Source organism: Ambystoma mexicanum, chromosome 2q (genome assembly GCF_040938575.1).
Source record: "Ambystoma mexicanum isolate Mex_15411 chromosome 2q, UKY_AmexF1_1, whole genome shotgun sequence".
In the NCBI taxonomy this organism is placed as follows: domain Eukaryota; kingdom Metazoa; phylum Chordata; class Amphibia; order Caudata; family Ambystomatidae; genus Ambystoma; species Ambystoma mexicanum.
Genome location: NC_090924.1, coordinates 306415558 through 306430652, shown reverse-complemented (window position 1 = coordinate 306430652; position 15095 = coordinate 306415558). Strand labels below are relative to the sequence as shown.

The following is a 15095-nucleotide window of genomic DNA, read 5'->3' as shown; positions in this document are numbered from 1 at the left end:
TCTCCTGGGGAATCATTCGGCCCATTTCAAGATCTGCCAGTAGAAACTAGTCAGTCAGTTATTCAATGAGGTCTATGTGAAATAATGATGCCCTAAGATCCAACATCAAGAAATGCATGCGTACAGTATATGGCCGTCATTACGACTTTGGCGGTAGCCATGCTGCTATTGGCAGTATGGCTGGCGCCAAAATCGGGTCCGGGTCTGGGTTCCCAGAATGAGGAATTACCGGGCCATTCCGAGTTCGGAGGGCCCGGTAATTCCTCCCTCTGGGAACCCGGACCCGGGCCTTCCCCATTCCCATTTCAGCCCCCATAGGGCTGAATGGGAATGGGAGAGGGAGCAAACAACGGGCCGATTACGAGGGCCCGTTGTTTGCTCCCTCTTCCCCTTGCGGGACCTGCTCTGCACGTCTGGTGAAACCAGACGTGCAGACCGGGTCCCGCAAGGGGACCTCGTAATCAGGCGGTATGGGGTTGACGGCGCTGGCACCTTTACCGGCGCCATTAACCCCTTACCGCCTGACTTGTAATGAGGCCCAATGTGTTTTAGAACAATACTACTAGTGATAGCCACAAAGGCACAATATATAACCACAATTCGCCTTCAATTGCAAGTAGGAAAAGGTCAAAAACAATGGTGGCAAAGTCATCAGCCATTATAGCTTAAAGGGTTAAGCTTTGCAGCTACTTTCCAGGGACTTCCCTTTTCGACAGAAGCAACAGAAAGTATTTTCTTTGTATCTATCAGCAATTTGTCACCGCAAGTGAAACACTCCCATTTGCCTCAAATTAATGTATCTGTTAGAATGAACTGAGGGACCCAATATCCTCCTTTATCCTTATGTTTAGTTGAGTCTCCAGCAAGTTGGTGGTGATGTGATATATACGCATATATATTACGGAGGTTCCGAAACTAAATGTTCTTAATAACTTCTGAATCCTTCCATGCAAACATCTGGAAAAATAATTGACAGTAAAATTTCGAGGCAGCCTCTCATGCATGGAATTTTTAATGGATGGCATCATGTGTTTTTTTGTATACATGTTGTTTTGGTCGTGTTTTTACAAGCTTTTAGCATGGGATTTTCTGAAAGGGAAAACCATACTTTTTCGGCCCAAATATCTCAAAATCAGCTGCTTAGAAATGGGCTAAGCGTGACTATGTAACGTTTCACCAGGAATTTGTGTTCACTAACTTGCACCTCATTCTTCCCGTTCTGGATGATTCGGAATCCCCTGAACTGGTGTTGGAGTGGTTTAAGCAATTGATGGGGCCTCTCACTAATACTTTTAGTATGACTTCAAACAAACAATAAGCGGTAAGAATAGCTGGTTCAATGAAGAGTGTAAAACAGCAAAAAGGAATCTGCCGAGGGGACTGAGGGAACCAGATAACCACACAGGGGAGATAATTAGGGCTATGGAGGCACATAAAGAGGTTATTAAAATTAGGAAACAATCCCTTGAACATCAAGCATGGGAAGATCTACTCATAGCTGTTTCCATGAATGACTCTAAAAGGTTTTGGGCGTTTGTTGCAAGAGGTCCCCCCATCAGGTGCAAGCCAAGTATAAAGGAAACCTATCTGGAGGCAAAGGCCTGGGTGACCCCCTTTTCTTCCTTTGTATGAGGGCATGAATTTGAGGCTACAATTTATGTAGAAGTGTGTAATCGCGCACCAGCCCCAGATGCGGTTCCTGCAGATCTTTATAAATTGGAGGTGGATCTATGGACACCTCTGTTGACTAATTGTTTTAATGCATTTATCCAACTAGAGGAATTCCCACAGTGTTAGAAAAACGCTATATTTACCTCATTTCTGAGGCTTATAGACCCATATCGCTTTTGTACACCTCCTTCAAGAATTTGGGGGCGTGTAGTATTGGGTCGGATTGAGGATTGGATCTCAATCAATTCGGTGCTTTCAGACGTCCAAAATGGTTTTAGAACTGGCCTGGGCACATGTGATCAGGCCTTGAATCTGTATTTGGTGGGGGCACAATCTGTGTTTTTGAAGGGCAAGCCAATCTATTTGGCTTTTATGGACCTAAACAACGCCTTTGACCTGAGGCAAGCTATGGTCGATGCTTGGGTCCGTGGGTTGGCCAGTTGGGCTGCTGAGGGTTCTTCAGATGATACACAAAGACACCAAGGTGTGTGCCCACTTTGAGGAGCAGGGACAGTGCTCTGTATACTTTGAAGTTAATACAGGAGTTTGTCAAGGTTGCGTCCTGGCACCGGCCCTGTTTATCCTATACACAAATGATCTCTACAGGTTCCTAGTTGCCACAAAAGCAGACCCCCTCCGTGTGGAGAATAAACCTTTCCCCTTGTTAGCCTACGCTAATGATACAGTGATTATTGCTCGGACACCAAAACGCCCATCAGAGATTGATTGATGTCTATATATCGATGTTATGACTGCTTTGGACTTGAAAATGAACACAATGAAGTCTGCTGTTGTAGCTTGTGCTGATGGGGGGAAAAAGAAAATAGAAATGCCGAATATGCAGAGCAATGGCTCTATAATTCCCACGGTGAAGAGTTTGACTATTTGGGAATCAGGTTTTCAGAAAACTAGAAGGGTATATCACACATACATAAGCAAAGAAACACGATGAGTCAAGCATTGGGGCAGGAGGGGTACATTGTTTCATGGGAAACACTTGACTTGACTTTGAAAGTATACAATGGCCAACCAAGAGCAGCAACAAACTATGGGGCTTCGCTCTGGGGGTATGAAAATACGCCATCACTACAGATCATGGAAAATTACTTTTTAAATAACATGTTGGGTTAGCCATTCTCGGCCCTGACCGTTGCAGGGCATACAGAGCTTGGAGCAAGACCTGTGGCAGGTGAATGGTACCAGGCTCTTTTTTTACACTGGCGTAGAGTCTAGTCAAACCCCAGAGCATCTGTAGCACAAGATCTCATTTAAGCATTAAGATGTAGTCATGTTTGGAGAAAGATACCCTGGCCCATGTTTATTTCTCTTTGCACGGCCCAGCTAAATGCCATAAGCCTTTCGCAACAAGCGACCCTGTTGAGAAAGGGAGAGAGGAATGTATACAAAAGGAACTTTGTCACATTAATCAAGGAGAGAGACACGAATTAATGGGGCCAGCATTGGCCTCAAAAAGGCAACATGCTATTGTGACTAAAGTAGGCTCCCTGCAACCTTATTTGACCCACAGTAACAATCCATTAGATCGTTGGGTCGTAACTAGAGCTAGGTTTGATCTTTTGCTGATTCAAGCAAATACAGGGAATTGGCAGGTTTATGTTCAGGATTCAGAATGTCTGTGCTGCAATTTAGCAGCTGCAAGTCTTATGCACTTTGTGTTGTTTTGTCCTCAATACATGGAAGTGAGAAGGCAAACCATCCTCCCGATACTGAAACGAGAGAAATTCACTGAGTTTGGACCTGCACTAACATTTTTATTACCGGCCCAGCCACCTTTTGTTGCTTGGTCATTCTTAGGGTATTTAAGGAGGGCAAGGAAACATCACCTGGAGAATGTTGTCTCAATTGATCATGCGAATAGGAATGTTTTAGTCAGTGTGCAATTATTAGTTCTATGATTCATTTGTATTTTATGTTATGGTCATGGTTTTAATTCAATTCTATTTTATTGTTGACTTTTTGCTGCTTTTCATTGCATATATGTTTAATGGATTGTCATACGTGCTTATTGTTTTTAGGCTGGCAGATTTGCAATGGGGTGGAGAGCCACTTAAAAGAAAACCCTACACTCTATCGAGATTTGTCTGAAGCCAGGCGTGATTAGGGAAAAGCTGGGTGTATCTTAAGAATGCTCTATGGATTGTCTGGGTCTGTGATGCTGGGGTCCCGGATCAATGTGAGTGCAGAGTGTTGAAATGCCAAAGACGATGGCTTTGGTCTGTTGACTGGTGGTCTGCAGACTTGCTGGTACTGTGACAATGCTGGAATATGAAAGCCTTAACACCAGCTAGATTGTACAATCTCAACGTTGAGCTCTACAAACAGGCTCTCTCTCTCTCAGATGCTTGGCTTATAATTCTAGTCCATAACTTCATGGGGCAGGTGTTGACATTCATCAATGATGATTGAAAGGACATTTGAGGTATCTGGAATTGGCCAGTCTAAATTAACAATGAAAGCATAATGTAATTAATTGAACAGCTGAGTATTATTTGAATAAGTGTGTAGTACTTTATTGCATCATTGACATTCAAAGTTTTTTTTAATGTTTCACTCATTTCTTTTAACTCACTCTATGCATCTGATCATTTTATCATTGGACTTTTTCAATGTCTCCTTCCTTGTAATTGCCTTTCTCGTTGCTGACTTTGCCAGACTTGGCTTTGTGCTCAGAGATCATGTTCCAGTCCTTGGCCAACTTAACCTGGGGAAAGTCACCTCGCAGGGGTGAATGCCAACGTGGACAGTGGTGCCACTGGCGTTTTCACAGTATACTTGCTGAACATAGAAGCCATGCTCTTTTCATGTCAGCCTGATGTTTCCAGCTTCAATCAACATCCAATTATGAACAATAAGCCTCAGAGCTGGCATCGACCACAGTGCACATGCCACGGGGAATATATCAGAAAGGTGGAACTAATACATTCTACTATGGCATGCGTTTCAGATGCAAAATCATTTTGTTAGAAACAAGAGGTTTCCATTTTAACACAGTCTAATCTGTTGTCATGGTAGTTGTACTCCAAATTCACTGGTGGTTCCCACATAATACACACAAATGGTTTGTTGACCCTGACTCACATTTAATACCTTAGATTGTATCATTGGAGATTAAAACAATATGCTCCCTTTATTTTAAAACAAAGCATATATGTCTGCATAACATGTGCTTTTTTCTAGAATAATATAATTAATGATATCTGCTCAAATTTCGGTGTTCTCAACCCACCTGCATCTGCCGCTCGTTTAGATTTTGTTGCGGTTGTTAAAAGCGATTTCATCAATTTCTTCAGTTGGCCAGGTGGTGCACTTCGGGCCTTATATGAGCCAACTGCAGTTTTAAAGACGTTCTTCCGGACATCCTGTGAAAAGAACAAACCATTTGAAAAAGAAAAAAACACATGTTATTGGGCCCATAGCAATGAACAGCCAATCAGAGCTCACATCAAGGCGGCCATCTCAGTGAGCATAAAGCCCAGTCTTCCTCTAGGCACAGATGAAAATAACAACTGTTCAATGCCTACTTACAGCCGTTGGAATGGTGCCCATAATATCCAACATAGAGAGGTAGCCATTGCTTTCCACACATAAAGTATTGGCCATAGACATATATTTAATATGCTCCATTGCAGGGGCTTACCAGGCCCTTGAAGGACTGTTGGGTATATTATTGAGGGGCTCTGTGGGGGATGGTGGCAGCCTCCCCTCCCTTGCATGACACAATTTGTACATCTGGGTGACCTCAAAGATCACAGATGAATCCCCAGAGAAGTTCCACATGTTTGCGGAACAAAGAAAATAACAAACATTTAGGTGCTTCATCGAATCACTGGAAATGTTTGCTGACCAATACTTGTCGCTAATTACCATCACTTTTAAAAAGTCAGGTATAAGAAGAAAAGGTGTCAATTAATAATACCAATGTGGTAATGCAACCACTCTTATCTTTATTAAAATTCATTACGAAAGAAACATATAACTTTTCAAATGATGTTAAATGTTGACCTTAAGGTGCTAATCCAACCTTAAATTGCTTTCAATAATTCATTTTGAGTGACAGGGCATAATTGTAAATCTATCACTTTCTTGCCATTTTCACGGATAATATTGGATGACGCTGTTCTATACTTTCAATCCATTTCGATTTGGATCCATTCGTAGTTGCTCTTCCTATTGAATCTGTATTGCAATTACGGAAATTTGGCCGCAATACGACCATGCAGGTATCCTTGCGGTAAATCCACCAGGATACCGGCAAACGGTAATACCGTTATCAGCACTCAGTCAAGTGTTTCCTGCCGGATTTGAAGTGCCGGGGTGACAGTGTTGATCCCCATTCATGGAGTCCCACCAGCACCTGTAACACCAGCGATTCTTGTGGCATGTAGAGGAATTACCTCTAGGTCTTCGCTGGAGGTAATTCCTCCACCCCACCGGCAAACTCGTAGTTCGCCAGGGTGGTAATGTGCCACGAAACGTAACTACTGGCACATTATTACTGCACCGGCCACTTTGTAATGGGCCCAATGATCACTATTTAGGGTGCACTGGCACTTTCATGTCAACATTTCATGAAAAGCTAAATGTTCCTTTAACAAAATAAAAAGATGTAGTGCACTGGGCTTTTAAAAGATAAAGATATTCTCCTTGACAAAGCAGTACCAATCAAACCTGCTTTCTCTGAAACAGATGAATGAACTTGCAAGTGATCAAGGGGAGGTCCTATCACCTGCTCGTCATATAATCTGGGATTCAAGAGAAGAGGACCTTTCCGCATAATGCAATGACTTATCACCTGACGTTCCAGTGGCACCTGCCAGATCATCCGTGTTGAATATTAATATTGAAGCCTGAGCGACTTGGACCTTTGATTTTATTGTGTAAACTGGACTCACTGGTTTTTCTTTTATTAATAACGTATTCAGGGATTCATAACTTTGTTGTTGAGAATTCATTTTTGCTTGATTGTCAAGTGGAAGTGAGAATCATCCTTAGATGTTGTTAGGTAGATTTCACATTTTGATGCAAAATTTCCTTCGCCTGTGCACTTTTTGCTGGACTTGTGGATTTGTTTGTCTATGCTCCAGGGTGCACACTCACCGTTTCTTTTACCCTGGCTGTGGAAGTAATTTTTGAAACTCTACATACTTAATTTTTTGAGTTATGGTTTGCTCCAACTGGGTGGGAATCTGCAATTTACTATTGAATCACTCAGCACTTTCTGTGCAGTGTTGCTGGGGAGCCTCTTGGGCTTCCCTTGGTATTTTCATTTCTTTTTCCTCTGGGAACACTGGTTCACAAGCATAGGGACATACTTTGTATCCTCTCTACATTATATACTGTGAGATTAGTACACCCCACCTTATGTGAAGCACTGAGGGGTTTCTCACTGCTCCTGCGACATGTTTGTTAAAGTGACAAGCTTACCCGAATGACTGGTGGCAGTGGATGTAATTCTACCATATTTTTCAGAAACGTACATTGCAGGCTGTTTCCACAGCTGTGGTAATCGACACATGAGACACCATAGTTCCAAAATGGTTCCTGTCTTCTTTTTTGACCAATTGTCATTTTCTTGTCCTTTCTTCTGCTGTGCAGGGTGGAAGAGGCCTTTGTTTTACTTTTGTCTTCTGTGGGTTGCCATGGAGAAGCCTGCCAAGGGTCCTGCGTGTCTGTGAGGACAGGAAGCAGGGGAGGATCTTGAAAATCGGCTGGTCTTTGTCTTCTGGCATGCCTGCCTGGAACTATTTCCAACTGGGACGGTGGCACCCCACAGATTTTGAATGTAGCATGAGTGCTGATTGGCTGGGTTCCGAAGAGGAAGAAGAGGAGAAGAGGTCCACAGCTACTTCCATGCGACCATCAGAGCCTGCTGAGTGTCTCCATGGGAATGGGAAATAACCATACCGCCCCCTGTGATATCCCGGTAGCACCGGGATGTCAGGCGGCAGTAACAGTGTTATGGGTTGCCGGTAACCCGCCGTCTACCAGCAGGTTTTACCAGCAACCCCGTAATGAAACCCATAGTTGGGTTATTTTGCAGAACAAAAATGCAAAAGAAATGCTTCCAATTTGCAGTCAGGTTTATTTTTTGCCTTTTTCTTGGCATGGGAGAGGCACAATTCGGAGTATGCATCTCCTCTTTGCATTCCTCCTTTGTCCTGGAAGAGCACCCGGTTTTGGGGCGTGTATAACATTTTCAATCAGGCTTAAAACCGATAGATTCCTATAAAATGTGCCTTGTGGTTTCGCCTGCTAATGAGCTAGCAGATTCCATGGGAACCCATTATTAAACAATGCCAGCAAAGTGTAATTTGCAGGCGGTGTTTACTTTTTTGCAAAAGGGTGTGAAAGTGAAGAGTGAAGGCAATTTCACCCTGTTTTACTCTATTACACTCCACCTGGCAAATGTTAAAAATTGCATGCAGGGCACCCACCAACAGGTAAGTGCTAAAGTTGGCAGTCCCTGGCATACATAGACCCAATTACAGACTGATGCAGAGACTGGTACAGGACGCGCGCGTGTGTCGATCAATGGCACCAAGTAGACAGAGACTGGGATGATCAGGTCACAACTTCAGAGCATTTTGAAGTCCGGACTGCCATGGTGGGCAGCCATCTCCAATCTCATGAGACAAAAGGATTTCACTAAGCTCCTACATCAGATCACCATCCTGACAGATGTTTCTCTAGCAAGCTGTAGAGCGCATTGTGACCAAATGCAAAAAAGAGGATTGTATACAAGGTAGGAATGTCGCCTTCACATCAGTCTCCTGGAGTGGAGGGCTGTGCCTTAAGCAATGATTTCTTGTCTCCCACTCACGCGAGGGAAGGTGCTAGGAGTGTTGACAGACAATAAAAACCAACATGGAGGAACAAAGGCAAAAGTGCTGTCCTTTCAGGTACAGGAAGAATAGATGATGGGCACCTGTCAGAAGATCATATATGGCTTAGATTCTTCCAGAGACTTCAAACCAAATACAAACACCCTGAGCTGGTCACTGAATTCAGATCAAAAGAGTATTGCTGTACGTCTTATTATTTTTTCGGAATGGGGCGCAAAGCAGATAGATACATTTGTGACAGCTTAGATTTGAAGATGCATCTTAATGAAAGTTTGATAGGGCAATTGTTCTCTTTGATTTGGACCAACAGGTACTTCTAACATTCCATCCATTTCATTTTTCCATTGAGTATTACGGAAACCTAAGTAGGAGGTGGCTCCAATGATGATGATTGTTCCCATGTGGGGGAGAAGGCCTTTGCACTTGGATATCCTCGATCTCTCTAGATTGCCTTATGTCCACGTGGCTCGCTACTGTCAAAGAATGAGAGTCAAGTTCTTCACCACAATCTACCCTCCCTTAAACTAGCAGCCTGGATCTTGGGTAGTGTGAGTACAAGAATATACCTTTGTTAAAAGACTATGAAGACATTCTAATTACAGCAAGAGCCCCAGAAATGTCACAACAAGGAAACAGAAGTGATGTTCTGCTAGGTGCAATAATGCATCCTTATTGTTTTGAGGTGGAAAAGTTACTTTCCTAACCTACTTGGCTTGCAAGAGGTGGACTCCAACATGGGTCATGTAGTGGCAAAAACAAGATACAGACGAGACAGAAGCATGAATACTTATTCAAGGAGAACACTGCTCAACATTTCATGAAAAGATTACTTAGGTGGTTCCTCCAATCAGGAGACCTCCATCATCATGGGAGTTGAACGGGGACCTGTCAAGATGGATGCTCCCACCTCTTGAACAGATGTATAGCTGTTCGGGGAAATGTATTTCCTGAAAGGGGGCTGTTTTGGTGCCCATCACCTCTTTTTTTTGCTTTAGTCACCCTGGGTGGGACGGGTATGCCCAGACATGGGTCCCGTGCCTGCTGGGCCTAGATACCCAAGCCACTCTTCACTGATGAGGCCCAACAAGACTGAAACATGTCTGTGGTTGCTTGTGGTCTTGTGCTGAAGGGATGTGACCCAGCAGTTTGGACTGGACTACCAAGCCTGATTTGAATGTGGTCCTTCCCCTTTTGTAATGGCTTGGCAGGTGAAGAACAAAAGTCTGGAGGGTTGCCCAGAGCAATGCCAGAGGTTAAGATTTATTCAAAACCTTCCACCCATCACCTCTTTCGTTTTATTTTGGTGGCTGTGATATCTGCCAGAAGTACAAGTGATCTCAGTCGCTTTCATCATCTAATCAATACATTGGGCTTCATTACGGTAACCGCATCCGTGCTTCCGCCACGTTGCTGCCAGACCCGTAATGATTTACCGGCTACTGACTTCCTGGTAACACAGGGGGATTACAACCCTGGTGGTCCGGGAAGTCAGGCACCGGCAAATTACTGTCATTTCCGGACCGGCATACTTATAATGAGGCCCATTCATTTCTTTAAAGGCAGGATGGGCTTATTAACTAACCCAAGATTTACAGCAAAGGTGATCACAAATTTCTCTTTGAATAAAATGCTACCAGTTTTCTTTAGCTCTTCTTCTTCCCTGGTGATGCAGAGACTTCACTCATTTGATCTGAAGGGAGACTTAGAATTCCTAATGCATGCAACGGGGTCTTTCAGAAAAAGGAAACAACTATTGCAGCCTTTGGTGGTACAAGGAGAGGAACAGGCATTTCTAGCAAGATCAATTTGTTTTTAAAGAAGTGCTGCCGACTCAGTTCCTTCGACGAGAGAGAACTTGGATACAGCGTCGTGGTTAGCTGACAGACAGGTGCAGGACATGTGTCGTGGAACTCAGTACCTAAGTGCACCCATCACTACTGCCTCAACCGGGATTCCAATAGAGATAAAGGTTGGACAGTCGTTTTCGAAGATTTCATTCAGATGAACAATGGGGTCCTATATTTCCTCCCAGGTGAGCAAACACCACTTTGTATTATGTATGCAAAGCATTTGATTCTATAAGTGGTTCCAGACTTGTGAAGAATTGGTTACCCAATTGAAAATATGGTTTTATAATATTGATATCCTTATAGACCCGTCTGTCCTCCCCTTGAGAGGATTGATCAGTTGTAGTTAAAATGCCATCAAACGTAATGATTTAGAATGCTGGCAGCTGGTGTCACCTTTCTCCTAGGAACCCTTGCTACTTAGCATTCTCATTGGTTACAGGTTGAGACTCCTATAATGGGGTGGATGGGCTGCAAATGTTTCCTTTGCCTATGCATACGTATTGATATACTGAATTTAATGCTGGCTCCTTTGGCTGACGCTGAGAAGTACACAACGCATGTGAGTCTATTCGCAATTGCATACTGGAGAACTGCACTTTGTTGGGAATTGAAGGCTGATGTCGGCCAAGCTGGTATCTGTAGCCGCAAGGAAGGGCAATGATTGCAGGTCCAGAACCCCACCTCCTGCCCCACAGCTCACAGTCAACATCAGCATTGGTTAGGAGAAAAACATCCTAAATCCCAGGAGACCCTGCAAATGGCTGCACAGCGTGGTATAATGACCAGAAACATAACACAACATAATAAAGCGATGGGTATGTTATGAGTTTAAATTGTTTTTTTTGGTTTTTTTTTTTTTAAATTTCAGCTCGACAAGCCTGCATGTAAACAGACAGACCGCCGAGCTTTTATTACACAGTCAACTCAAGAAATCAACAAAAACTTCCATTTCACCATCCATGCTCAGACACCCATAGAGCAGACCGCCCCTTAGAAATGTAGTGTAATGCGCCTTGTTAACACTACACTACATTACTTTACGTTTTTCATTTAAATTGTTTTAAGGCGAGTGGTCCATAGGGCTACATTACCAGGTAGGCCAGTCTGGCAGACATGCTGAAGTAGTGCGTTGCAATGTGTGACTAAAATTAGCAAATTTAATGTTCTAAAAATGAATGCACGCCATCATCAAGTCCACTGACCGTATTGACACTTGCAACAGTGCTGCTGTCCAGGCAGTACGCGAGCGGCCCAAGCTTATTAAAGGTGCCAATGTTCCATGTTGAAGGAGACCTGCATTACATTTGGGAAAATAGGGAAAGTGTTAAAGAAATGTCTTAACTTTTCAAGCACAGAGACTCTCCCAAAAAGAGTCCCCTTTAGTTTCTCCTGAAGTTAGTGCTTTGGTTTGCATTTCCATTGGGACTTGGCACTGTTGTATGCTTAAAACCACCACAGCTGATTAGGCATCATTTTCGGAGAAAATGTTTCACTCACCCATAAGTGCTGGTGCCAGTTTTAAGCACCGCAAGCACGGCACTCTGTTGGCCATCGCTAAGAACCGGGCACTGCTTCAGGTTCTCCAAGATCTGAGGATCTGATTGGGCGATGACTGGTGGATCCATGAGACAGACCAGGCTCCCGAGGGTCGATAGCTGCGTACTGTTGAGGCCGGCACTGCCCGCTTTTCCCTAAGATAAGAGTAGCCAAATGTGTAAATAACGGTAGTTAGAAAATCATCTCAAAAGTCATATGTTTATGGATTCTGCCTAAATTTAAAAGTTCCCAATCTCGAAACATTCCTTTTTCCATTTTCTCTCAAAAAGTGATTTTGCCATAATTATGCAAGGCAAGGAGTGACATGTAACTAAGTTCTGTGCAGTACTCACTAGCGAGCTTCGCAGTAGCTCAGTGGATAACTACAGCCCAACAACTGAAAAGAATAGCTGTATATTGGCACCCATTGACACCCATTACATTGCATTGTATAACAGTTGCCTGCTGTCAGAATGTACTTCATTAATACATGTACTACAGGTCACAGATGATAAGTCTGTGTGGTGATCAGATCAAAAACATACATGCAGATAATCAACCATGGAGGTGAAGCAACACATACAAAAACGACAACACATGTTCACCAATGTTACCCTTGATTCTACAACATGATAGCAAACAAAGAGGACAAATCAGATTCCCACACAAAAGCTTTAGAGGTCTCCCGCACCGTGCCAGTAGTTTTCTAGGTTTTGTCCTGAGAACTCCTACCGCCAACATTTAAGACTGTGGCTCATTTCCTGCAGGGTATGTCAAACCGAAGAAAGCAAGCAGGCTTACCACGCAACTCGCTGATCTCTCCAGCAGCTTTGCTTTTTGAACTCGGTCTGCAGCCAAGTTATTGATATTTGCAGTGGAGGCACGTGAGAAAAAGTCTTGGCAGGTGGCCGCATCCACATTGTTCATGCTTTGTATGAAAAAAAGGAGAAATTAGGTAGAGAACAGGAGGACAAGAGCAGAGTTGTTGCTAAAAAGTAAATACGTTTATTTGAATGTTTGAAAAGGCTGTGATTGTACTATGAAAAGTTATTGACGTTTATGTTCAAGAGTTTCAGGGTGGTATTTGGGATCCTGCAGTTGTTTTACTGAATTGTAATATTACTTAGCTCAACTTCCAATCCACTAGTTACCCTGAGTGGAGTGCAATGTCCAGTTTCAAGGACAGCAGCAGAAGAAACATCCTCTGCTAGATTGAAGTCCAAATGATCCCACACCTGAAGCTGCTAGATCTGCATTTTGGTACGGGTGGCCTCTGTTGTAATCTAATGCCCACAATGTCTGGCTTGTGTTGCATGCCATCAATTATACTTAAAAAGTTAAATAGACATGGGGGCTAATTGTCTTGTTTGGATAATTTGATGTACAATGTTTTGCACATGTCTTTCACTCACTGGGTGATTTGCATGGATTGGTCCGGCTCAGCAGGCACACACCTTCCCCATCCACTCAATCAAATAAATCCAGCAGCAACTGTGCCGGCATGCGATCTTAATGCAGGTGCAGACGCTTTGGATTCCTAAGAAAGCTGCATGTTTCTTGCACCCGCTGCCTGCCATGAACAGACATCGCTGGCTGAATTTGTGATTGGCTTTGATTGTTGTTTAATTCTAACACAGAAACGCGGGCTCCCCGGGATTTTCGTCTTAGAATTACACCATCTGTCGAAACAAATCCAATTAGTATGGACAGGACTGCTTGCGTGTAAGTGCATTGCCAAGCGGTCCCAGGGCTGGACTGCGAACCAAAAGAGGCCCTGGAAATAATGTTCAAAGTGGCCCCATATTACACATTTTCAACAAACCCAACCCTCTATCTATGAGAACATTTGGAAATAAAATAGGTTACCCCACAAAAGAGGCCCAATCGCCAGAGTTACCTACAGGCCTGTCCACCTCTGAGCGGCCCCCTCCCTGATATTTATAGCAGACACGCAAGAAAAGAACCCCTTCGAATTTTAAACCTTTGGCCATACAACAAAAACCTTGAGTTGAAGTAATTCGAGTGTACTTGGGCCACCAACGCTGGAAAGGTTGACCTATGTACTTGCCTCTACAAAGATGAATGCGGCTGCTCAGGACCGAGTTGCATTGCTTGAGCTGTGTTTGCTTACTTTGCAATGGCAAGTGGTGCTGTAGATCAAAGTGAAAAGTGGAAACCCTTTAAAAATGTCCTATGGCCAGAATGACAGGTGTTCCAGTGGTCAGGCGGAGGTGTCCTAGTAAAAGAGTGCGGCTGTTCCAGAACTGGCTATTGCTACGCATTAAGAAGGCCATTGCTGGGGAAGATTGGTACAGGTCTGGCCAGGAGACATCTCGTCAATTGCAAGGGTATTTCCAGAGAAGCCCAGAGGTACACCATCAGAGCCAAGCAGACGTGTTCCTGGCCATCAGGGATGATGACCTGGTAGAGCTTGGAGGAGATACTTGCAAGGGCTTCACAGGTGCATTAGAGAAGGAGAGGTATGCATGGGAATCAGTGGGAGCGTAGGGTGAGGTCCAAGGGTGTAATAATGCACTCAGGCTTTTAAATATCGCTTCATGCTGGACTCCACCCACTTCTGAGTGCTGTAATAATGGCTGTTTTTATTGCCCAATTTAATGGCGCTCTGTTTATTGACCGGGGAAGGATGGAATGGTCAGTCGGTCCTGCCAGGATTCGAACTTGCGAAATGCAGGCAGTCCCCATGTCTGAGGCGAGAACTTGATTTGTAAGCTTTCCACCTGTATATGAATATTCCTGTTTAGAACTCCAAGAAAACATGCTCGCATTCCACATCCAGATATTGTCAGGAATAAAGAACACAGCAGAATAGGACGAGGCACCGTTCATGGGAAATGTCAAGTAGAATGCAGACACCGTACATAAACACTTACTCATAGAAAAGCAGCATATCCGCAGGGTAAACTTTGTAATCGGTTACACCTTTAGCATGGCCCAATTTTGCAAGGCAGCTCGACTGAAACACACAAAAAGCATGAATTAGCTACCATCCACCACAAACTTCAGACCCTCCAACAGCTAGTTTGGAGAGAAAACTTTGAGGTAGACTGATCACAGGGTTAGTTACACCTTTACTTCTCTAATTTTATATTTTAGTTCGACCCCAGAGTTCTGTAGTCATGGACTATTAGTGAAGCTACTAGAGTGGTGATTC

General features: G+C 43.7%; 1 protein-coding gene across 4 annotated transcripts in view; it reads right to left on the bottom strand.

The window, feature by feature from the left end:
- Positions 1–15095, bottom strand: part of LOC138569359 (uncharacterized) — a 1262132-nt gene that overhangs the window by 916720 nt on the left and 330317 nt on the right. For all 4 annotated transcript variants that reach the window (XM_069647272.1, XM_069647275.1, XM_069647274.1 and 1 more), the window contains 5 exons: positions 14815–14897; positions 12722–12848; positions 11882–12075; positions 11587–11677; positions 4919–5051 (listed from right to left, as the gene is read on the bottom strand). In XM_069647272.1, coding sequence (XP_069503373.1) covers positions 4919–5051; positions 11587–11677; positions 11882–12075; positions 12722–12848; positions 14815–14897 — 628 coding nt within the window. The remainder of the gene's footprint in view (positions 1–4918; positions 5052–11586; positions 11678–11881; positions 12076–12721; positions 12849–14814; positions 14898–15095) is intronic.